Source organism: Strongylocentrotus purpuratus, unplaced genomic scaffold (genome assembly GCF_000002235.5).
Source record: "Strongylocentrotus purpuratus isolate Spur 01 unplaced genomic scaffold, Spur_5.0 spur5_scaffold_16, whole genome shotgun sequence".
NCBI lineage: Eukaryota > Metazoa > Echinodermata > Echinoidea > Camarodonta > Strongylocentrotidae > Strongylocentrotus > Strongylocentrotus purpuratus.
The window spans coordinates 21,921,966-21,947,033 of record NW_022145601.1 but is presented as its reverse complement, the minus strand read 5'-3'; the positions used below and the strand labels follow the sequence as shown (position 1 = coordinate 21,947,033).

The 25,068-nt window shown below is 37.4% G+C and overlaps 1 protein-coding gene across 1 annotated transcript; it reads right to left on the bottom strand.

Annotated features, from left to right (window-relative positions):
- Nucleotides 1-8,449: 8,449 nt before the first annotated feature.
- On the bottom strand, nucleotides 8,450-20,188 carry LOC100887997 (phosphatidylinositol 4,5-bisphosphate 3-kinase catalytic subunit alpha isoform). Its single transcript, XM_011665082.2, has 3 exons — nucleotides 20,083-20,188; nucleotides 16,405-17,327; nucleotides 8,450-8,756 (listed from the first exon to the last, which is right to left on the bottom strand). The coding sequence occupies exons 2-3, from the start codon at nucleotides 16,748-16,750 to the stop codon at nucleotides 8,530-8,532; spliced, it is 573 nt and encodes a 190-aa protein (XP_011663384.2). The 5' UTR covers nucleotides 16,751-17,327; nucleotides 20,083-20,188; the 3' UTR covers nucleotides 8,450-8,529.
- Nucleotides 20,189-25,068: the final 4,880 nt, after the last annotated feature.

Sequence of the window (25,068 nt, the reverse complement as noted above, 5' to 3'; positions counted from 1 at the left end):
AAATTATTGGTTTATTGGTTTTCACTCTGGGGATCCTCCCCCCCCCCCCCATCCCCCTCTCTCTTCTTCTCTCTCCCTCCCTCCATATACTTGCATGTTTCTCTCTCATTCCTCTATACTGATACATGTACCTCCATGTCTTTCCAACCCCTCGCCACTTCCCATATTTCTCTCTCCCTCTATCTCTCCCTCTCTCAACCTCTCTTTCTTTCCATTTCCCTCCCTACCTCCATCCATGTCTGTCTGTCTGTCTCTGTCTCTGTCTCTGTCTCTTCTCTATCTCATTAACACTCTCTTTATCCTTCCCTTCTCTATCTCTCCCATTTCCCCTCTATTCATCCCTTTCTCTCTCTCTTCCTGTTTTTCCCTCTCCATATCTCCCCTCTCCTCTTTTCTCCATCTCTCCTCCCTCTCTCCTTCCCAGTCTTCTCCTCACATCCACAAAATCAGATGTCTTTATGAAATCCTTCCCAATCCCCCTCTTTCCATGTCTTTCTCTCTCTCTGATGCCCTCTCACTTTCCCTTCAATTTCTCCTCTCTCCATCTCTCTTTCTCAGTCTTCTCTTCAAGTCCCAAACCCTCCTTGTCTCTATCCCTCCCTATATATCCCTATTTTCATGTCTTTCTCTTTCTTCCTGTTTTTCCTCCCACCATCTCTCCTCCCTTTATCGCCTCTCTCCATCTCTCTCCTTCTCAGTCTTCCTTTCAAGTCCTTACCCTTGATGTCTCTACCCCTCCCTATCTCCCTCTCTTCATCTCTCTCTCACTCTCTACATTGTATCTTCCTGTTTTCCCTCTCTTCATCTCTCTCTCTCTTTCTCTTTCCCCTCTCTACATCTATCTCACTCTCTCCTTCTCAGTCTTCTCCTCAAGTCCCAACCATTGATGCCTCTATTCCTCCTATCTCCCTCTCTCCCCTCCTCTCCCTCTCTTCCTGTTTACCCTTTCACCATCCCTCCTCCCTTGATCGCACCTCTCCATCTCTCTCTCACTCTCTCCTTCCCATTCTCATCCTCCTCACATCCCTGCCCTGGATGTCTTCAATGCGGCCATGGGGAAATCATGCACTGCTTCGTGGAGGTAAACAACTCTTAATAATTCAGTGATGCCTAAAGTACGATTACCACCGCCGCCACCGCCGTCATATCCAAAACGTAAGGCCGGAATTAGTTGCTCATGTTCTTATTATTATACCAAGGGACTGAGGGAGGAGGCTATTATTGATCAAAAGAGAAAAATAATACTCAACGTACATACACAGAAATTATTCATTTTGCTTCATAACATGCAGGCTTCCTCTTTCAGATGTATTCTTAGAAGAAAATGCTAATTAGGAGGTACACGTGGGGAACTTTTTTTATTTCTACTGTTTCCTACTGAAGATGGAAATATTGGCCCCTAAAGGGCATGCATAAAATGTTGAATTCTGCTACAGATGACAAATAACTTGTTGAGGTTTCTATAATTCCATGTCTGTCAGTCTTGGTTTGGATGAACATCATACAATGTACATATATTTATGCAGGACAATGGTTTCCTCCACAAGACTGCTCCTAAAATGCCTTCATACTTGAAGTGGAAATACATTGTATGTCAAAAAGTGTCTGAAAGGTTTGGTCCAAAGTCCAAACATACATGTATGTGTGTAGTTCAATATATCAATGTCTGTGTGCAGTGCATAAGATTTTCATCAAGTCTGAGTCAATTTATCATGTCTGAGTCAATTTATTTTAATTTTGATCATTTCAAAACTTCAAAGTAAAAATTCACTCTTATACGCCTTTCCTTCTTGCTTCCAGCCAGTTTCGTTGATAATGTCATCGCATGAACACAACCCGACATTATCTCTGAGCATCGAACAAGCACAACCTTGTTTTTAAGTGGGGACCCACATCCACCAAGAGTTCATGTTTACCGTAAAGAGTGGACGATAGATTGTGATTCACTAGGAATCGATTAGTTTTCAGGGACAAACCTTTGCCCCTCTCGGGTAACAGTGTCTGCAATGCGAGACTACACTGACTGCTTGTCTACAGCACACTACAGGCTCTGTACTTAAAGAGGAATTCCACCCTGATAATAAGTTTGTTTTAATACAAAGAGAAAAAATGAGAAGGACATATCAGTGAAGGTTTGAGAAAAATCAGACAATAAATACATGTACGAAAGTTATTTATTTTTGTAATCCATAACTTTTCATGAAATATTTCAAATCTGTGAGTCAAATTGGCAACACAGTCTCAAAATATGATGTCACCCCTCACATGACACATGTTATCCTTTGTTGAATGCATGAAATGTCATCGAATTCTATTTTGATTAAAAGATTATCTCGATCATATATCACGGATAACATGTTTTTCCTGCGACCCATACATGTAACTTGGGTCTATCATTCCGTTAACATTCAGAGAAATGGAGATTTTGGTTCATTCTGTATTTCAGAACAGTGGCAAATTTTGAGGGGATGACATCACAATTTCTGACCGCATTGCCATTTTGTTTCAAAGATCCCATGATTTTCATGATTTTGAAAGATTCACAACTTTCTGTTGTCAGATTTTTCTGAAACTCTCACTGAATTGTTCTCCGATTTTTCTGCTTCTTTTAAAACCAATATAATATCAGGGTGGACTTCCCCCTTTAAGCCACTCCTGATTCTAATATGACACAGCCAGAAACTGACGTTGATATTGTTGTTTTAGTTTTTATGGCGTGTATCATTCATTTATGAATATTTACGCCAAATTCAAGTTGCATTAACAAATTTAAATGGAAGCAGAAAAGAGAAGGGAGAAAAAAAATTGACGCTGTTCAGAGCTGTAATGTGTAGACTCTTCTAAATGCTTTGGGGATTGTATTAAAGTGTCAAATAAGAGTCTGTACTTGCAGACTGGGAATTGATAGGCACATTGCAGACATAGCCTCCAGCTTCTGCCACAGTAATGCTATCACGATCAATAAAAAAAACCCAGACGAGCGGAAGGCTGAACATCTTTAATGATACAATTGACAAGTTTGTTTCCGTACGTCAGGTCTTCCTGGATAAAGAGCTTTTAGTGAGCTTTTTCCAAAGAGAAATAAGTGTGAGTGCACCATTTTTATTTAAATTCATTGGTTTCCAGATAATATTTCATCTGCTGAGTGCTCCAGATAGAAGAGTGTTAAATTTACTATGTCCCTTTTGCACCTAACATCAAATTCTGTAGAACTTTGCAGGGATTATGAATATGTCATGTACATGTATGTCCCATCTGTGAAATTTAAAGTTTAGCAGTGTCCTAATATTCAAATTATGCAAGGAAACCTGTTTACTTGCTAGACTTCACTGTCAGACACTATTGAGTGACTGACTGGCTTTTTTCATCTTTGGTAATAACATACATGTACATAAAATGAGTTGTAAAGGGTACATGAGCATTTGTCTGTACATCAATAACCCACTTCTTGTAATGGCCAAAATTAAACGTATGACCATTCAGTAGTCCGTACAATGGTCTGAAAAATCAGACTACTACTTATTGGCTCTATAGCTCCTAAGTCGATTTGACTACTAATACCGGTAGTCGTTATTTTCCCAATTTTTTTAGGGAAGTTCTAAGTTAGTATTGTCCTTCAAATGCCGTTGGAATTTAACCTTTTCATTTTTTTTGGCCTGCAAATGGGACATAGTACCTTTAAAGCTTATCTGCCGTAGATAATCAGGTGAGTGAAAGTTTGAGCAAATTCTGAATGAAAATAAGAAAGTTATGAATTATTGAAGTTGTGATCAATCAAATACAAATTGGCAACTCTGTGACTTATTATACGAGCTCTCCTTCATTTGCTTTGTGCATAATATTCCATAAAATCATGTTTTCTTCGTTATTGATGACGGAATATATATTTGTTCTTTGCAGGGGGAGTATAGAAACATATTTGCAATTATTATATTTAGGGTGCATGTATGGTTGAAATTTTTCTTGAGGAAAAATGAAAATTTTAGATTTTTTTAGTACTGAGCAAATGGAAGTTGAGCTCGCATGATACGTCATAGAGTTGCCAATTTGTGTTTGATTGATCACAACTTAAAAAATCCTAACTTCCTTATTTTTAATCGGAATTTGCTCAAACTTTCACTGACTTGTTTCTCTCATTTTTCTACTCCTATTAAAACTAACTTAATTTCAGGGTGGACTTTCCCTTTAAAGGGAGATGGTTGTCAGTTGTCAGTTGTCAGTTGTCCATGTGCAGAAGGCCATTATTCAGTGACACCAGACTTGGTGAAAATACCATTATCATTGATGGGTGTACAATAATAATAATAAACCATTCTTATACAGCGCATATCACAAAAATAAATTTAAATTTAAGTCCCTATGCGCTCAAACCTGATGAAAAATATTCAGGTATTCTCCCCCCTCCTTGTTTTACTTTACTTCTCAAAATATCATGTCTAACTCTCTCTTCTACATTACATCACTCATTGACGTTCCAAAGTCATCACCTATTTTTCTTCGATCTCAATCCAACAACTTTTTCTTCCCATTTTGTTTCTGAGGCAAAATAGTAACCATGGTTACAGTGTAACCCACGATTCCATCAAGCAATCTCCTCCTTTCTGCTTCAACTGTAATTGAAATTCACTGTCAATACTCCGCGCGCTGGAAATTGTAAACTTGTGGAAATATTGTATTTGTAGTACTCTAATATATATACTGTATTCTGCCACGATGTACAAATGTATACCGTCTAGACTATGGCGAACTGATTTTAGCTCTGCAATCTGCACTGGGAGATCGTCTAATTTCTTTTCAGAAACCTACACATCTGTTTAGAGCCAGAAGGTTGCTAACTCATGAAGTATAATTAATGCCCTTCTGGCCCTGAACAGCTATATTTTCAGTGAAATGGAACTCCTCTTCACGGTCTTAGTACATATACAGTGTATATATATTAAGAAGTATACACAATCTTATTTGGCCTTCTTGAGGGAACTTTTCGAAGATTCAAATCCAAAGGTACTTGCATGATATTATTAATTTATTAATTTATTATCATCAACATTATTATTATTATTATTATTATATAATATGTAGCTCTACAAGAACATGTATACAATAAATTTTAGAAGTCTAAAAGAGGGAAAGGAGCCTATAATGCAACTGTATGCAGGCGCCCTTGAAGAGGAAGACAATCTATAGCAAATGGAGATGGAGCTTAATGGAGCGCGAGAGATAAGCATTCAACCATTAACACTTAAAAAAGTGAGCATCAAAATATTGAAATATTAGGGTTGGAGAGTTGGATGGGCTGTACGTGTAAGTACTGGTATTAAAAGAGCCTGAAAGCATTTCTGTTGTATGACCTCGTAGTTCGTTCCATTCCAGCTTACAATCCAGATTGCAATCGATTATTCTGCAAAACTGTCTCCTAACGCTATCATTCCTTTATTTAAGCATTAGTGTGTTGCTATGTCAGACAGACCTTAACAGCCAATAATCGTGAAGGTTACAGATCTAACATTTATTCATAGTCACTTTTGTTTGTATTCAAGCATTAGTTTACAGTGTATGTTGCGATGTCAGACACACCTTTGGCAACTAAAATAGTTGTGAAGGTAACTATTACACAGGTTTACCATATACATTTATTCAGTGCTGTTATTTCGCTATCTAATCATAAGTTTGTAGTGCTATGTCAGGCAAATCTTTGGCAACCAATAGCTTGAAGGTTACAGGTTAACCATATATTCCCAGTGCTGTTATATCTTTATTTAAGGATTTGTTGGTAGTGTTATGTCAGACAGACTTTTGGCAAACCAATAGTTGTGAAGGTTACAGGTCTACAATATATTCACAATAAAATTAGCATTCATGAATTCTGAGTATGGAGATCTTTTTATCCCCTAATTGGCTTTTCACACAGCCTCCATTTCCTTTTCACCTTCTCTAAATCCCAGGAACAGTCCTTATGAAAGATTGAGATTCAAAAACTTGATATTGCAAAACTTGGAAAAGACTTATTAATGTAGTCAGGAATAGAATATAGAGACAGTACTTCCTAAAATATCCTTTGCATAACGTATTAAATGTAATACAGCTTGACATTTGAAGCTGTATCAAGATTCCAACTCTGGATTTTGTTATTGATGTGAAAAGATAAGTTCTTTGAAAGCTTTAAAAAAGAAAAAAGGAGATTTGTCCTTGGATCATTAGAGTGTCTTTCAAAGAGATGTATTTTGACATTTTCAAATGCCAAGAAATTTAGAATGATGGGTTGCACAAGATGACGTACAGGGTGTACTTAGACATAGACAGGCAATTTCATATATTAAATGTTCATCATTTGAAATGCACAGCATCTTTCTGCCGGGAGGCAGAGCCGAGCCAGAAGCAGAGGAACAGATCAGTTATGCATGCAAGGAGCACGGGGTAATTCACTTTGCAAGCCAAATCTTATGTCTCCTAATTCAATTATTGGATCATAAGCCAATAAATGGGTGATTGGAAATCCAGACTGGCCTTTTCTGCCTCTCCCTCCCTCTCTCTCTCCAACTCTCTTTTCACCACCCCCGACAGATTGCGTTTTTCGGAATGGCTACCTCGTTTGAAACGCTAGCAAACCATTCTTAGCGGATGTCGACGAATCAATCATGCTTCTGCAAAACTGCTGAACATTCCGAAGAGGACTTGACAAATTTGAATGTTAACAATGTGCCAATGTCATCATCAAATGTTAACTCGGAAAGTAGGGCTCCTTCTTTGACTGATATCACCTTACATTGAAATGTAAAACGAATCATACAAACGTCACTTTATGACACACTTGTCTACTTTGAACACATTTTGGACTCCTGAACCATCTTTGAAAAGAGTTTAATTTGAATACACACTAGAAGCCTATTCTCTGTAACATAAAGTCTACTTGTACCATTCGATCCAGACAGAAACGAATCGTCCATCCAAGAGTTAGAGACATGCTTGTATGCTTATGTGACTTGATGGTGGGGAAAACCTGGCAGTAGGGCTGTGCACAACAGTGTAATGAGGTACCCGAGTACACTCCCAGGCTCACAGGCGAATACTCGAATATTCGGACGCCATGTTTTTTAATAATTTTTTTGAATTTTTTTGAATTTTTTTGAATTTTTTTGATTTTTTTTGAATTTTTTTGATTTTTTTTTAATTTTTTAATTTTTGGATTTTTTTTCTTTTTTTTCTTTTTTTGCCACTACCATACCACTCGGCAGTTTCTCAGGTCCCTCGCTGAAAACGCATGCAACTTTACTTTGAGTTGCAGTTGAAGGCGCCGATTTAATAAGAATAATAACAGTAAACAATGCTGTTTTAAAAACCAAAGATGGCAGAATAATCCATTTTCCTCCAAGTCCAAACAGAAATCTGGACATTTGGTCCCAGTTTCTGAAAGGTGAGTTTGACAGTGCTCGAGTTGGGAAACATTTTTACCGACGGTACCATGCCAGCGGACGCTGCTCTCCCTGGCACGGGTAGGTAAGCGTGGGCCTGGACATTTTTTTTTTTTTTTTTTTTTTGCGGCCGAATATTCGGGTACAAGAAATCGTACCCGAGTAGTTGTCAACCGTGCGGGTACTCGAGCATTCGACTACCCGTCGCAGCCTTACCTGGCAGTAGAAATAAGGTAGACTTACGATTGTGTGCAAACTGTTCGCTCTGGAAGCTGTATGTATACATTACATGTATATGTGAAAGGTTACATGATAATGGCAGGGTCCTCTATTTGTAGCAGTAGCCGACCTAGCCCATCTTGTTACATTCTTTCACCAAAATGACACCATATTAAATGATAATCATTTTCAAAAGTCACAAATGATGTTGTACATTTGAAAGATACATGATAATGGCATGGTCCTCTAAGTGGCAGAAGCGGACTTAGCCTATCTTGTTAAACTCTTTATTAAACCAAAATGACACCATATTAAATGATAATTACGATCTAAAGTCACAAATGATGCAACATTCCTTGAACCGAATCATCAGGATGGTTGGAATCATAAGGATTCAGTCCTACAAGTATGACACATTAAAGAGGTGATTTCCCGCGACAGTTCAATGTCTATGGTCCAGACGTCTACAATACATCAGGGGGACGTTTCACAAAACTTGTCATCAGTGACAAATGACAGATTTTGTTATAAGCTACTGAAATCCTTGCTTCTGATTGGTTGTTAACAGATTTGTCACTGATTTTTGTTATTTGTCATTGAAAAAAGGCTTTGTGAAATGGGTCCCTGGGCCCTGTCTTACAAAGAGTTGATATCAATCCAGCTAGAGATACATGTAGGAAACTGCAAACTTATGATTGATTGGAGGACTTCCGATTGATTTGGATCAATCGTAAGTCTTTGTAAGACGGGGCCCAGACGTACACTTGGGCAAAGTGATGTAAGCTGCCACAAAAGATTCCATTTTGGCACTAGCCGCATTGTACAACCATGGACATTGTAATTGTCACAGGTAAATGCTTTTGAATATATATGTCATAGAACTGATTCATAGTTCCTAGTCTTAAAATTTGGCCTTACCTGTGTCAAGTTTCTGCAAGATGTGATTGGGTAGGACCTCAGAGGCCTCGAGGTTGGGCGGATAGGCGTAGAGGGCCTGGCCCATTTTGCCGTGCTCCTCGCGCTCCTGTACGACGTTCATACACGTGTTGAGGATGTTGCGTCGGAAGTGAACGACTTGAGGATCTTTGATGGAGTCAAACTCGTTGACAGGGACCCCGATGGCAGCACCTGAGACGAAAGAGAGATAGAATTGTATTCTTTTTTTTCTTTGAATTTACTTTCTTCTTTCTTCCCAAAATCCTTTGCTCTTGTCACCAGTTATATACTTTCAGAACTCAACTATACCTATTTCAGATTGCTTACAATTAGTCACTGCTTTTTTGTCTTTCACAGTTAGAATCATGAACAGACATTTTTGGTAGTTTTTCAGTCTCATCAGCACCTTTGATTTAGGCAACTAAATATTGGTGCTTTATATACATGTACATGTACCTGGATTGGATTGGATATGAATTATGAATCATTTTCAAAACAGTGAGAAATATTTCTGTTTTAATAGGAAAGCTACTTTACTTTGAAATATTCACAATTAATCAAAGTATAAAGCACAAATATGTAGTCTAAAGAATTAAAAAATGTATGTTCTACAACAACTACTAAAGCTACTGCATTTCTGCTCATGTCCCTTTCTATGCCTGAGAAATGCGATCCAATATTTTTAGTTGTTCACTATATTTTTTATTCTTGCTTAAATAGTCATTGAAATGTGCATACATTTGCTGTTGCTACAAGTAGGTAGGACACATATATTATGGCTTGCCATACCTACACCTGTAACAACACGTAATATTTGCAATTTGATATCTGATTATTGAAATACAATTATTTGTAACAGGTGAATGAAATAATTTGTAACGAGGCACTTAAGTATAAATTTGGTTACATCATGAAAATTGCCTACTGCAAGGCCATGTACATGTACATGTAGGTAAAAACCTAGTATAAATGTCAATAATGAAATTATTATGATAAAAAATTGATAATCAATGCCTTGATATTGACAGGGTTACCTGTACATTTGTAGAAAGCGGTCACGGGGAAGCAAATTGTCTGATCAATTGATCAACGAGGGAAAGCCAAAGAAAAGCTGCATTTTTAATTACTTTTTTTCCACCAAGGTCACTCCTGATAAAGCCTTATTCGCATTTTCTAGAATAAAGAGTCCTCCCTTTCTATGCCAGTTTCATAAACAGCCATACCACCGATATCGATTCTGAAGGCTTCCCTCAATAATCTAGCAATTACAGCACATACACGTGTATGTACGAGATATATCTGTCTATATATTCTTAGCATTTGCTGTAAGAATTGAGAAAGTATTATTTGCTGTCGTTGTCAACAGGGATTTCTGACTTAAAGAAAGAGTGAGAAAAGTTCTTGCAATTTTTGATTATATTGCAACAAAAAAAAACTGTTTGAAAGCGATCGGAGGGTTGAGAATTTTACTGTGAGGTTTTGGTATCATCACAATGAAAAGAACTGGAGACGGTCTTTCTGAAAGTCGCATGCACTGTACACAGAAGTGTGTAAATGGGACTACACAAACATCTGGGTGTGAAAATTTGGTCCAAATTTCGTACGTCAGCTATTTTGGGGATGGTCAGATTTCAAATATGAGGGCATTTTCTAAAGGCTGACATAAAATGCATAACGTCACAAATTATTTTTCAGTCCTTTCCAACAAGTTATGTTTATGCATGGATCATCTTGTAAATACATGTACCGGTGCATGTATGTAATGTTATAATCCATAAAGGATAGATTGGATGTTTATTTTAATACTCATTTCTACCTTCAATTAATAAAGAAGCCATAACAAAAAAGAAAAAACATAAACACCTATTTTGGTCATTTCTATTTAAAGTAAATTCCAGGAACAAATGTACTTAATTATTCAGATACCAGTATGTACGTTCAAAATAGGGATTATTTGCACTCTTGTTTTTTGCAGACGTTTACATGTATCTCAACAGTTATATTTTGTAAGTGTACCTACTGCACATGTACATGGACATGTAATATATGCTGGGGGGGGGGGGGGGGGTTGTTTGTCTGTATGCTTAACAAAAATAAAGCCATCACACTTTCCGGATACACCACCTGCCCGGCCACACAACATCTGGGTGTACAAGTGTACAATGAAAAGTGCTATGCATTCATTTCATTAATCAATCAAATTCAAATCGACATGTAATTCAATAACATCTAAGTTAATATTACTGAAATTGTGTTTTTACTCGATTCAGTGCATCATGAAATATGTAAATACACCTGAATGTAAACAAAATGGCAGAAATATAAACACTTTGTGTCTGATTACTCCCTTTCATCTCAAAAACTAATGAACAATAATTGTTGCTTGAAAGTGGACATTATTTACAAGATGGGAAAGGTTTGTATTTAGAGTCAACAAGCTATTTCTGACAACCTTCGACAAGGCCTCCTGGTTGCTACAGAGATGAATTATTTGTTTGTTATCAATAATTATGCACATGCCTGCCTCTTTTGGATGGAGAAAATTCTTCATGAATACATGTAGTATAGTCCTGCATGCTCCTCCCTTCAAAATTACTTCTCTTACAATTGGTTTACTTCTCTTTTTATGATGCTTCATGTACCGGTATTTATTAAATTTAATTGATGTACATTAATATTCTGTTTATAAACATATAAATCACTTTACAATGTAATGTGACAAATCAATATTCTGTTTGGAAACATCATATAAATCAATTTACAATATAATGTAATTAATCAACATTCTGTTTGTATGTATCTATGATTTGATTACTTTGTTCTGTTATCATCTGATTTTGAAGATTCTTTCACTGTTCTGTTTAATTTGTCTCCATTCATTCAATTCAAAATCCAAATGGGCCGGAAATGGCAGAAATTTAAGTTTTGGTTGAGCTTTTCTTAATAACACTTTGTGTCTGATTACTCAGAGCAGATGCAGATGAACCCACATCTTAGAATTAAATTTGTTTTCCCAAACTTATGCGTGTCTGCTGACACTTGAAATGGTAGCCTATTTATGATGTCCAAAACCTTCATAGGAAAAGAAGAAAATAGTTATGGCAGTAGATTGAAGACCCCCCCCCCCCCCCCCCCTGAAGAAAAAAACAAATAAGCAGACACTACCTGGTACAGGGCAAGGTACATTGTATACCATAGTGGACTGGAAATGCAAATTAATCTTACATTGTATATTGCATTTCACACATTTTAGAATTCCAATCATAAATATCTTGATATAAATCACACAGGCGATCAGCTTGAAAAAGTCATGGGATTCCTGACTGACCAGCCTGACCTACAGATTTATAATCTTGATTGCAGCATGAGCAAAATCCAGGATTTTGTTTAGAATCTGAGGCAAAGATACCCAATCTCTTAAAGCCTGTCTGCACTAGTTTGGCCAGGCGATTAGACCTCCCTGCAAGTTCAATGACAGGTGGTTATCACATCAAATCAGCTCCCAATTAACATTAAAAAAGGGGATCATGGGGGACCAACAGGCACTGATTAGGCATTGTTTGCTATATAGAGGGCGCAAGTAGCTATAAGTAGTGCAGTGGGGCTTTAAACTAGAGTAAGCATGATGCTTTTATTCTCTTGAGACTGGGCTGTCTTGAGCACTAGACTTGTTTTGGAGGCAAGAGAGCGATCCCCGTGGTGATGTTTCCAAACTAGTAAACACTTATCTTGAAATCTGTACAGCCACATACTGCAAGAGAGAGATGGATAGAGAGAGAGAGGGAGGGAGGGAGGGAAAGAGAGAGAGAGAGAGAGAGATAGAGATGGAGAGACACACATACACACACAGTGACAGAGAGAGATACATAGAGAGAGACACAGAGAGACAGACACAGAGAGAGAGAGACAGACAGAGAGAGACAGACATATAGAGAGACAGAGAAAGAGACAGACATACAGAGAGAGAGAGAGATGTTCAAATAGACGAAAATATCCATGTACAGTGTACATAGTACATGTATGTAGCAGAAGTAAAGTATAGTCGAATAAAGACAAAAATCGATGGAATAGATAAGGAATGAGCTCATGTTTAATGACTTTGAAATATAATGAAGTTGTTGCCTTTTAATAACTCCATGTAGAGTATTCATGGTGCTTTTTACACAATCTAGGCTGGGCTGTTTTGAGCAAGCAAGCAATTCTCTGGTGATGTTGCCTAAAGAGTAAACACTCATCTTGAAATCATTGCCAAAGAGAAAGGAAGAGAGAAAGAGAGAGAGAAAGAAAGAGAGAGAAAGAAAGAGAGAAAGAGAGAGAAAGAAAGAGAGAAAGAGAGAGAGAAAGTGTGAATGTAGGCTTTACAAGTACATGTACACCTATTTACATACATGTACATGTAGATCTATCTGTAAATAGTATGGTAGCCTACATGTACATTTAGAAATGGGGAAAATAAGGAAGATGGAAGGGAGGAAATATATGATGTTTACATGCACAGCAAAAGTGGATAAAATAAGCAAGCAATAAAGAGAAGAGAAAGTGTGAATGTAGGCCTACAAGTACAGTATGGGTAAATGATTACAGCCTGTAGTTGGACTATGAAAAATGCAAATGTGCACAGAATAAGCGGGCAAGAAAGAGAAGAGAAGAGAAAGAGACAAAGACTAAAAGACAAAGAGTCAGCCATAAAGACGAAGACACAACTTGGAGATGAAAAGAAAGAGAAATCCTGAAAGAAGGGTGAGAAAGACATTTATAAGAAAATACATGTACATCAATCAAGAAATTACAATAAAATTTGCATGGAATAAAGGAGATCCATATTAAAAAGGGAGCATGCAAGGACGAGACGAAAGAGAAGTACTGTAAATGGGTGAAAAATACATGTAGAAAAGAAATCAAAAGTAAAGTGTGAGACGGTGATATACACCTGTACATAAGAAAATCTAGATATCTGCTCCAAGTTCAAGATAATATACAAAAAATACAAGAAATAATTATTAATATTTAATTTTTACCTTAGGGGTTTGTCAAGTAATAATTTTATTTGACTTTGGAAACATTGTTGTGTGATCGAAATATGTGCATCCGATCCCCATAAAACGTGCCACATCGCGAGTAAGATAATGCACGTAGGAAAGAGGTACATGCATGATAATAGAGTACCGAAGCTGTGACATCATTAAAATCTATTTTCAGAATTTCTTAATTTTCCAAAAGAGCATCAAAAATAGAGTCTGAATGTCGAAAACAAATTGAATATGTTAAGTATTGGCTGAGATATGATCATCGGAATAACACTGAGTCCCTATAGAACTTTATTCAGATGGTCATATCTCAGCCAATACTTAAAATATTTATTGGTTTTCGACATTCGGACATTATTTTGTATGCTCTTTCGGAAAATGAAGACAAATTTAGAAATTTCACAAATATATATTTGATGATGTCACACTTGACCATTCTACTGTATACCTTTCGAAACAATACAATATAATAATACGTCATAAAGAAACCAGGGAAGACAGAGAAGGAAAGTACAGGAGAGAGGAGACATTAATTAAACACGTCAGTAAAGGAGGAAGAAGAAAACATATAAGACATGAAGAGAGAGAGATAGAGAGAGATAGAGAGAGAGAGAGAGAGAGAGAGAGAGAGAGAGAGAAAGATGGTAGAGATAGACAGAGAGACAGAAAGCCAAGATATATAGACCCCAAAAAATCAAGAACGGGGAAAGGAGTTGAAAGTGACATTCAGCCTTTTCACACACAGCTAAAATTCATTGTATCTAGAGATGATTAGTATAAACGTGTTTAACTCAACAGTTTTAAACATGTTTATAGAAAATTTTCCGTGTGAACATCGTTTATACGATGTTGGGATAGATACGAAGTCACCATTCATACGCCCCTAAAAGCAGGCTGCAGATACGAAGTTTGTATCTAGAGAGCTTGACATTTTGTGTGTGAACGGTTATTCGTGTTTAAACGTGTTTAAACTGGATGGAGCATGCGCTTTGATTGATATGACATGACCTTCAATGCGCAATGGCACTACTGCGCATTTTACGAGCAGTAGTTAATCACGAAACGATTAACGATCGCACCAAAATTTCTGTGTGTGAATGATGTCGTATGTACAGGTGATTAGTTTAAAGCCCTAATCATGTTTATATAATTTTAGCTGTGTGTGAAAAGGCTGATTGAGTCCATTGGGCTGTAAGCTGTAAGCAGCCCAGGCGGTAGATGATCTGATCTTCTACCAAGGTTTTCTGAAGGGGACAAAAGATTGAGGCGAAAGATATCCACAATGTACGTGTACAATACTTCAGGACATATTTGGCAAGCAAAGAATAAAAAGGGGGAGAAAAAAGGAATTATTTAATTCCAAGCAACGGAGGGTGAAAGGAGAAAAGGGGAGAAAAAAGGAGACATCCTGTTTAATACATGATGCACTCTGTTTTTCTTAACCTAAGGACATGGCCATCGATTCGGTTTCATTTCTGGGAAAAACTTAACCTCGGTATACTCACATGGGCCATAAGATTCTCAGCACATACTGTACATTGTACCGTATGCCAATGATTGTGCAGATCTCTATATTTCATAATTAAATTTTCATCAGAACTATAATCAACACCTGTACATTATAATCACCACTAAACATACAAAAATATGAACACCAGATGTTGTGTTTTGCATGATATGATTGTTATGAATGTATTTACATGGTGATAGTTGTTGATAAAAGAATGAAGGCAACAACTTCAAAATTCAATTACCGGTATGACTGGTTTTAGGATCGGGAAGTGGATACAAGTAGGAGTACTTATGATACATAGTGCATAGAATTTGATAATAATTGAAAGAAAGAGAGAAAAAAAAGAAACAAAGAGAATGAATTTAACAGCAGGGCAGCTTCACATCCATGTGAAGTATGTACCACCCTCAACAGCGATTTAACATAGGGTATGCTCCTTGAATATTTTGTCACAGATATAGAGTTAAAGGCATTGTTTAAATGTTTCCAGTTTTACAAATTTGAAATGCATGGCCCTACTTTGTTCTTGTTAAAGTGTCTGTAATATGACGATATAATAGTACAAAATCTTTGAATGACCGGATTTTACCATACTCATTTTCCCCAATAGACTGTAGTGTATAAAAATTGTTGGGAAAACGGATTTCAAAATTTCAAAATACAATCACAAATATCTTGATAATCAGACAGGTGATCGGCTTGTAAAAGTCATGGGATTCCTGACTGACCTAAAAGTTTATAATTATGATTGCAGCATGAGCTAAATCCAGGAATTTTTTTAGAACCTGAGACAAAGATACCCAATCCCTTTAAGGTTTAATAGCCCTGAGGATTGCAATTGGGTTTCGGGTTAGGTTAAGGTTAGGAGTCGGGTATTGTGTTTGGTGAGTGTGATTCCGTCTACAGTTGAAGTTAGGAATATAGCTAGTGTAGGAACTTGACCGAGAAGTAATCGTCTCTGGAGTAGGGGCTTGTTCTATAATACTTGTTATCAATAACAAATTACACAATTCTATGACAAATTTGCTCTCAACCAATTAAATGTCACAATTTCAGTAGTTTATAACAGTTATTGGAACTTGTTTATTGAAAAAAAAATTTATGAAACAGGGCCAGGTGTCGTACATCCCCTTCATATCGAAGGATCCTAAACACTTCTTTATACAAGATAGCGCCGTAATGGCAGCCGTGCTAAAGCCAGGGTAATAATCGGGAGCGCCAGGAGTGTCAAGTCTGATAGACATGAGCGCTATACGAGAACCCAAAATTATTATTATTATGACATACAGGCAATACTGACCTATTTCATAATTGAGCATCTTCTCTTCCCTGTTCCCCGCAGGCTCCACCACCTTGAGCCACGGTTGGAAGAGCCTCAGGTCGCACAGCCTCCGCCCCTCGTCGTAGAACTCCTCCTTCTCCGCATCCTGCGTGATGCTGACGAAGATGTAGGAGGAGGCCTCCCCCAGGAGGTGGGCCAGGGGATACTTAAAGGCCTCCCTCCACAGCATGGCCTTGACCTTCTCCAGGGTGGCCTCCCTCACACACTCCATGGCCACCAGGATCCCGTTGGGCAGGAGGCACTCCACCCGGATCTTGGAGGGCATCAGGTGCGACCCCCATAGTTCTCCAGAGGATGGTGGCATCTGTTAACCAGACTCAAATTCCGCTGTCAGTCTCTTTGCATCTCTGCCAAAAATCTGCTTTTTAATGACATTCAGATTCTGAGAAAAACAACCTTGTTTACGCTTTTGCATCCACTAGAGACCACTTGAAAAAAAGTACCCGGTAATAACTATTCTCCAATTATATGACTGGATCAGAAGATTATTTTTTCCAAATATATTTTCTTGTTTTTATCCTTGTGTTTAATAACGTCTGTTTACTTCACAATATCTAGCAAGCACCTAATTACAGCTTATCTTCACCGATCGTCATGGTAACAAAGACACACATATATGGCTTTATCTTGATGAAGAGGACATCCAAAAATCCCTGTTAATCCCAGGCTCAAAAAGACAAGACAGTTACACCAACCAGGGGGAAGACACTGTGCTGCTCAATTAAGAGAGAGAGAGATGTTTTGGTGATAGCGACTGCCTCTATCCAAGTAATTTATGCGAATGCACCGACATGCTTTGTGAGTTGTTGTTGTCGAGTTGGCTTGGAGGAGCGTTGGCAAGGAACGAGTTGTTTCTTTTTATCACACCCTCTTGGATGAAACTGAGGAAACAAAAAGAGTGAAAAACATGCATTAGCATTTAAACTAGCAGGATAAACACAGGAGCCCATATTCTGAAGTCAGGTTTAGTTAAACCTGACTACAGAATATGGGCCAGGTAATTTATTGGTTCCTATTCATTCCCACTGTATACATGAAGTATACAATTATATACCACTGAGCATTTCATGATCATCCATTTCATGATCATCCATTTCACTTCTCTGATTATTACATCCAAAGTAAAATTCTCTTCATGGGGCCATTCACAAATGGTTCTTTTTTTTCATCACTACCATTAAAGTGATCATCATATCAAATCATGAAGATATTTTCATTTTTTTGAAGAAGAAGAAAAAATGAATTTAGTTACATCTATGGGACACTAAAATGCACAACATCTCCATTCATAGAATTTGCCTGTTGAGGAGATCATTTGAACCATAGGGAAAGTTAATATAATATTCAATATTTTGTTAAGTTAACAGTATTTGTGGACAGAAATTTGTTTTTAAAGTAGATTTTGAGATATCTTTGGAATGTTAGCATCTTTAATAAGTACATTCATGTACTACGTACATTATATAGAAATTATATATTACATGTATTATACGAAGATACATGTAACACAATTTTGTAAAGAAAATTTTGGCTTGCACTCAGTAAATGAAGATTGTGTGCTTGGTCTTGTGAAACAACTGAAAAAAATAAAGGTCATAACAATTCTACGAACCAGCAGCTCTACCACAAAGCCATCACTGGTCCATGGCTCGGTCATCTTGAACTGAAAACAAATACCTCAGCTTTCCTGACTTACTCTGACTTATTAATATTCATCAGTCCGCCAGTAGATAGCAGGAGCAGGTTCCAAGATTTTTTTTTGACTTGTTTTTATAAGAACAAGCATGCTATCTTTATTTACTGGCTGCAAGCCAAAAGTTTCTTTACAAAAATTGAAATTACTCCCAGGAAGCTTAACATGCAAAGATGAACAAAGTCAACATTCCCATTATATTTGTACATGTAACTGGAATAATGCAGATACACTGCAATAAACATTATTGCATAGATTCTCAAGAGAACATATTTTTGTTCTCATCAGATTGTATACAAGTAGTCAGATTTCAATACAGTTCATTATTAACTAAATTATTTTGGAAATACACAAGTACATAGAACATTCAGTCCAAAAGGGTGATTTAAAGAAGAATTTAAGAAAGAGTGTTAACAATAATAAGAAAATTCCTTAGATTTTCTCTATTCGAATCCATAATTTATAAAGCATAAAATGTATCCATTATCGAGTTCACTTCAAACTACCTAAATTCTTAAATATCATTCTTCATCAAAATTGAGCATACATGTAAATATGATTAGAGGTGGGGGCGGGGGGGTTGAGGAACAGACTGCTATAAAAACATATTTCATCACATTTCCTGTTAATCGCAAGTTAAACCCCCCCCCCCCCCTTCCTCCTCACTAAAAAAAAAACACAAGAAAGGTAAGGGCAATCCGCAGCATTGTGAAAAAGGAAAATACTATTTTATTTAAAGTACTTTAATAGTAGCACTTCAATTCATCAAAAGATTTGGTTTCTACTCAGTGAAAAAAATACACGGGGGCTCGGGGAGAAATAGCCCCTGAAATGCCCAAAAGAGCCCCCGAAATTCAGAAAAGAGCCCCATAAATTTGCATAGAGTTCAATGCAAGACAAATTTTAGAATGTTATTTTCGTGCAGGCAAGCTTGAAAAGTAACCCCCGAAAAATAAATATTATTTTTTCCGTTTCTACTTGCAGCCTACATGTAGGTTTACTGTCAACATAAGCCTTCAAAGGTTGATGAAATACTGCTTGTAAACTTCAATTAAAATTGCTGTTTGAAGTGACCTGTCTGGAAAACCAATAAGTCTTCTTCCCTGTAATATAGTAGTAGTAGTTCGTACAGGCCATCATAAGCTGTAGCCTATTCCCATTACTGGTACTAATCAGTATCAGGAGACATGATGTGTGGGTATCTTGTTCAGTTTCAAAACATGGTCAAATATATTAAATAACATAAAGTTTAATTGCTAGTGCATTCAAGTCCCTAAACAAATCTGGAATTTTGTCAGAAAATAAGATGCTGCTCATCTGATTATATTTCAGGGCTTTCTACACTTTTAGCTCAAGTTTTTATTTTTGCTTTTAGAACTCAAGTCTAACTCTAACGTTAGAACTTAGAAGTATTTCAAGTAACTTCTAAGTCTAATCATGAAATTCAAACCCAACAATTTACATTTTAATAATAATATCTAGAGCTAGCTCATCTTTATCTTTTTTTTTTAAACTAGATCTACTCATTATATTCATGAACATCAACAAAAGAAGAGTTACAACACAGAGCTAGCAGGTATATGAAGTTATATGCAGTGCAAGTTAAACTTAAAGGAGTTGCAGTCAAACTCCTAGTCATATTCGTATCATAGACCACAGCCACACTGTACTGCACTGCCTACTGGCTGGCATGCACTGCATGGAAGCGCCGAGTTGAAGAGGCAGCGAGGCGACAGCGGCACAGCACGCAAAGCCCCCCGAATCGTCTTGCCATATCTACGGATGAACCACCGTCCATCAGCCGCACGATTTTCGGTCACACACGTTCATCAACATTTTCATACATCTAAATGCCTTTTATTCAACGTATACACATGAAACGATATTTATGATTGATCTAAAACATATTAAGCTACGGAAAATTGCAGACAAGAAATACTTACAATTCTATTTACGAGCATAAAACTCCCATTTTTCACCGGCATACACTGTCCTCAGTACTCGGTAGTAGCGGCCACAAAGTTGTTTACGACTTTACTAGTTTACCCAGCATTCCTTTGACGAATTCGCGAAGTTCATTCAACCTTACTACGAGTACGATTCGCACACAAAATAGTCTTTCCGTGGCGCCTTTTCAGACCGATTTAGACGATATTATTTCGCTTCAAACTTGGAAACGCCCTGTTTAGAGGGGACAGCCCAAATGAATATGCCGATGACTTTGAATAGGTTTAACGTATTAATATTAGCTCAGTTAGTTACAGATATGATGTTAAACGTACCAACGATTTATAGGGGGAGGAGGCAAAGAAGAGGGAGCACCCCCCCCCCCCCCGTTTTTATACTCAGATTTGGTTTGGACGGGGTGTGCCGCTCAAGTCTCGATACCCCTACCCATTTTTATGGGTTATTTTGGGAGATTTTTGGACATTTTGAAAAAACGGATCCATGTTTAAGGATATTTTTGTTCTGAAAATGAGACCCATGTTTAGGGACTTTTGTGTAAAAAAAAAAATGACCCCTTAGAGCAGCATCCCCCCCCCCCCCCCGTATCTGTTAATATGTTAGTGCCCATCCCGATTTCTTTTTAGGATGCGCCTGTAAACTATAGTCCGGTTCGGGCTACCAGAGCTTGGGAAAGAAAAAAATTACCAAGAAAGAGATGCGATGAAATTGGCAACAATAGTCAAATTTGACTAATAGCCATTATAATACCAAACGAAGAAGAAGAAGAAAGTTAATTATTAATTCTAAACATTTAGCATTGCTCAGGGTTAACCACATTATTGATAATGACATTCTGATTCTTTGTTTTACTGAAAGGGCCGTGGTGTAGGGGGGGGGGGGTGCTCCGAAAATGAGGTGGATGATAATTATGGACCACAGGAAGGGTGGGAGTTGGTTCACTTTTCACGTTCTCTCTCTCTCTCTCTCTCTCTCTCTCTCTCTCTCTCTCTCTCCACTCTCCTTCTTCTTGTTTTCCGCCATTCAATGGGGGGGGGGGGGGTGACCCCTGTCCTTAGCAGCCATAGGCATGCGGGACGGGCATTCGTTTACTTTTTTGGATGTGAAACAGGCTTATATTTCCAAAAGGACTTTTACAGATAATCTTTTGTTTTTGTTTTTGTATTGTGCATTTGCGAACAACACTATCCATGCAGTTCAGATATCAACAGACACTGATATTGCTGAAAGCTGGTAACACCAGCAGCGTATGTAACAGGATTCCCAAATAGGCCAATCCAAATGTATATCACTAAAATTTACTAAACATTTTTAACCCTGACCATTAGAAATTTGTGGCACATAAAGCAATATTATGGAAGTGTATTTAAATAGGCTTTACACTAATATCGGAGAAAGTGACATTGCACACCAAAAGAACAACTAAAGCTAAACTGTCTAACCCGATACCAGAATAAGAAGAAATGAAAAGGAAAATGCCAATTCATTAACGTAATTATAATTATGTGGCAGAGGGAGGAGAGGGGGGTGGAGTGGGAGGAAGGGTAATCAATGTTCTTTCGGAGTTTTTCTCTAATTAGAGGCAGGCATCCGAAATGTATCCATGGTCGTGGAAGTATGATTACCCATTTAGGCCTACTTTTAAAGCAATGCCAGAAACAATACTAGAAAATACCCAATCATAATTTAACTAAACATTACTGATACGGTCATACGATGGGCGATTTCGATTACGACCCTATCTTTCGTCAATTCCTGTCATCTAATAAGGGTAGTGGTCCCGAAAGAAGCAGTGGTCAAGAACATCAAATTTTAAAGATTCTTTTCATTTCTTAAAATGAATATCTTCAATGACATGTTTTATGAAAACAGAGCCCCTTGTAGGGGCAATATTTGTTATTGAGAGGGTTACCCTTTCTAAAGAAGACCTGAATATAAAAAAATATGAATAAATCGCCTGTTTCATTATTTTGCTTAAGATTGTTCTTTTGAATAGAACGTATCTGGTCATATTGCAAAACTGCTTACCCCAGACGATCTAATGCTACTACACTGTAAAAAAAAAGTTTGGCAGATGTTACTGGGTAAATCGAAATTGGGCAAATTTTGTCCGATAATTGGGTTATTTTCCCGTCAACCTTTTACTATAAAGTTACCTACATGAAAGGTTAAAAAATAGGTTGGGTAGGTGTTACTTGGCAAATCGATGTTGGGCAAATGTCGTCCAATAATTATTGGGTTATTTCTTACCAACCATGTAGTAACCAACGAAATAAATAATGTTATTGGGCAAATTAAAGATGGGCCATTTTTGTCCAACATTTGGTTATTTTCTCCCGAACATTTACTACATGTACACTGTTGGTCATAATGGTGGAATAATTTTGTTTACCCCAATTTATTGAATGATGTTGACAATGATTTATTCCGAATAGGTTTAGAATAAATAGATAATAGGATACATTCTCAGATTTTTTTGAATAATAATTTGTGAGTGTTTTTTGTTTTTGCGTGACTGCTAAAGAATGTGTGTGCTACTATGCTAATGAACTAGGGGACCTATGTCATTAAAGCCTCGGTCACAAATGCCATCACGAACTGCTGCGAACGCCGTACGAACGATTTTCAGACAATGGAAATTCGGGAAGACAATAGAAAAACAGGGAGATTCGTACGAAATTATCGTTCGTACGAACCTTTGTGACCGTAGCATAAGTCACAACTGACAGTAATGAGGATTAATGCCACATAAAAGGGCATGGATGAAGCACATCGACACGGTTTTGATCCTTGGGGCTCACAGTCGGTAACGAGGCAATTGCTTAGCCACTGAATCATGAATGTATGCAGCGGGCGCTAGGGTTCGACGCCGCCCCCACAAATACAAAAAAGCAAAGAAAATGCAATAAATAATCAATAATTCATTGCATTTTGCCCCGATCCCTAATATAAAAAAATTCTCTATGTGGGCATGCCTTGAACCATACTGCATGGCCCTAAAAAGGAACTTTTTCTGTTGGGGACCGGGGGAAATGCAAATGAATTATTGATAATTTATTGCATTTTCTTATTTTTGTGTTATTTGTGGGGGCGGCGTCGTACCCTAGCTCCCGCTGCGTACAGTCATGATTCGGTGGTTAAGCAATGGCCTCGTTATACTGTGAGGCCCCAGAATAAAAAGCGTGAAGGACGTAGGTCCCCTAGTTTATTAGCATAGTAGCTCACTGCACATGCTTTAGCAGTCACGCAAAACAAACACTCGCAAATAAGTATGCAATAAAATCTGAGAATGTATACTTACATTTAGATCTATTAGGAATAACTCATTGTCAAAATCATTCCATAAATCGGGGTAAAAAAAAAGTATTCCACCATTTATGACCGACAGTGTATATTTACCCACTTAAATGTTCAAAATTAGTTGGGCAGATGTTACTGGGCAAACGTAAGTCGGACAACAAATATGCAACAATTCGTCGCTGTTTTCACGAAGTGACGGTAGTGAAAAAAAATTGCATCACTTTGCGTGACAATTTTCCTCACTACCGCAACAATGCAACAATAGGGTTCTACATTAATATTAGAGGTGTCGTGGTCGAGTGGATATGCCATACTGTGAATCACAAGGTCCGCGGTTCGAGTCCCGACGCGGCACAAAATTAATGTCCTTTTATAAGTATTTATCCAACTTAATTGCTCAACTAATGTCTAATATGCTTCACATTTTGGTGAAGAAGAAGAAAGAGAATAAGAAGAAGAAGGAGAAAAAGAAGGAGAAGAAGAAAAGAAGGAGAAGGAGAAGGAGGAGAAGGAGGAGAAGGAGGAGAAGGAGGAGAAGGAGGAGAAGGAGGAGAAGGAGGAGAAGGAGGAGGAGAAGGAGACGATTGCGCGCGTGCCTATTATAATTTACATTTCGAACGCAACATTAAGGCGTTATGTACATCATTCACATTTTGAAAGCAAGCTAAGGTCGTCATGATTTGATATTTTGATATGACAGCTTTCAGTTTATGAATAAATGCTATTGAAAGAGAAAAAGAAGAAAGAAAAAAAAATCGTCATAAGGAAAATAACTGCCGCAAAGGATTATAGCTAGTGATTATAACAACTCGTTAGGGTGACTGAAATGCCATGACTCTTTGTGGATATGATGACTCATAACTTAGCTGGCTGATAGAAACGCCCACGCATTTTATTAGAAGAGAAGAAAAAATCTTTGTAGAGTGGCACCTACAACGTTCGTCTTTGTTCTGACAAAATCATTATGGGGAAAGCTCTGGCCTACGACTAGTCTGTATAGGGCAGTGGAAGGGGGTGTCGCCCTGCACGCTTTATTGTATTGTATTAAAAAAAAAGCTTTCAAATGGATTGGGAGAATTATAAAGGGAAGGGTCACATGGCTGTTATGATGGCTCTATAAAACTGTGTTATTTGGTGCTATAATGAAGGTGGATGTGATTGTAAATTCGATTCTCCTACTTTCATTGTCTCGATACAATAAGGCTCTTTTTCTCCAGGGGAAAAAAAAACTTTCGTTTTCTCCATTTTCCAGTATTTATATAATATTGGATGGCTTTGAGTGTGATACAAGAATATATTGCTCGAGCTATGACAATATCTTCTTGTATTACACTCAAAGCCATTCAATATTTTATAAATATTTGCAATAGTTTTTCGTTTTCTCCATTTTCCAGTATTCTCCAGTATTTATATTGCTTCGCAGATTATTATTTATTGGGTGGTAGTTTCCTATTTGATTTTGTAAAAAGCTTTTGGAAACGAGTTTGATTTTAGTCCACTGAATGGGAAAGTCAAACATTGGGTTATAATTATGATGTCACATACTTTATGCGAAGTATACTACAATATTCCCAAAATTCATACACAGAACATGTCCAAAATTAACATAGAAACCTTTAAGTTGAAGCAAATTTTTAAATTCTCCTCCTCTCCTCTTCCTCCTA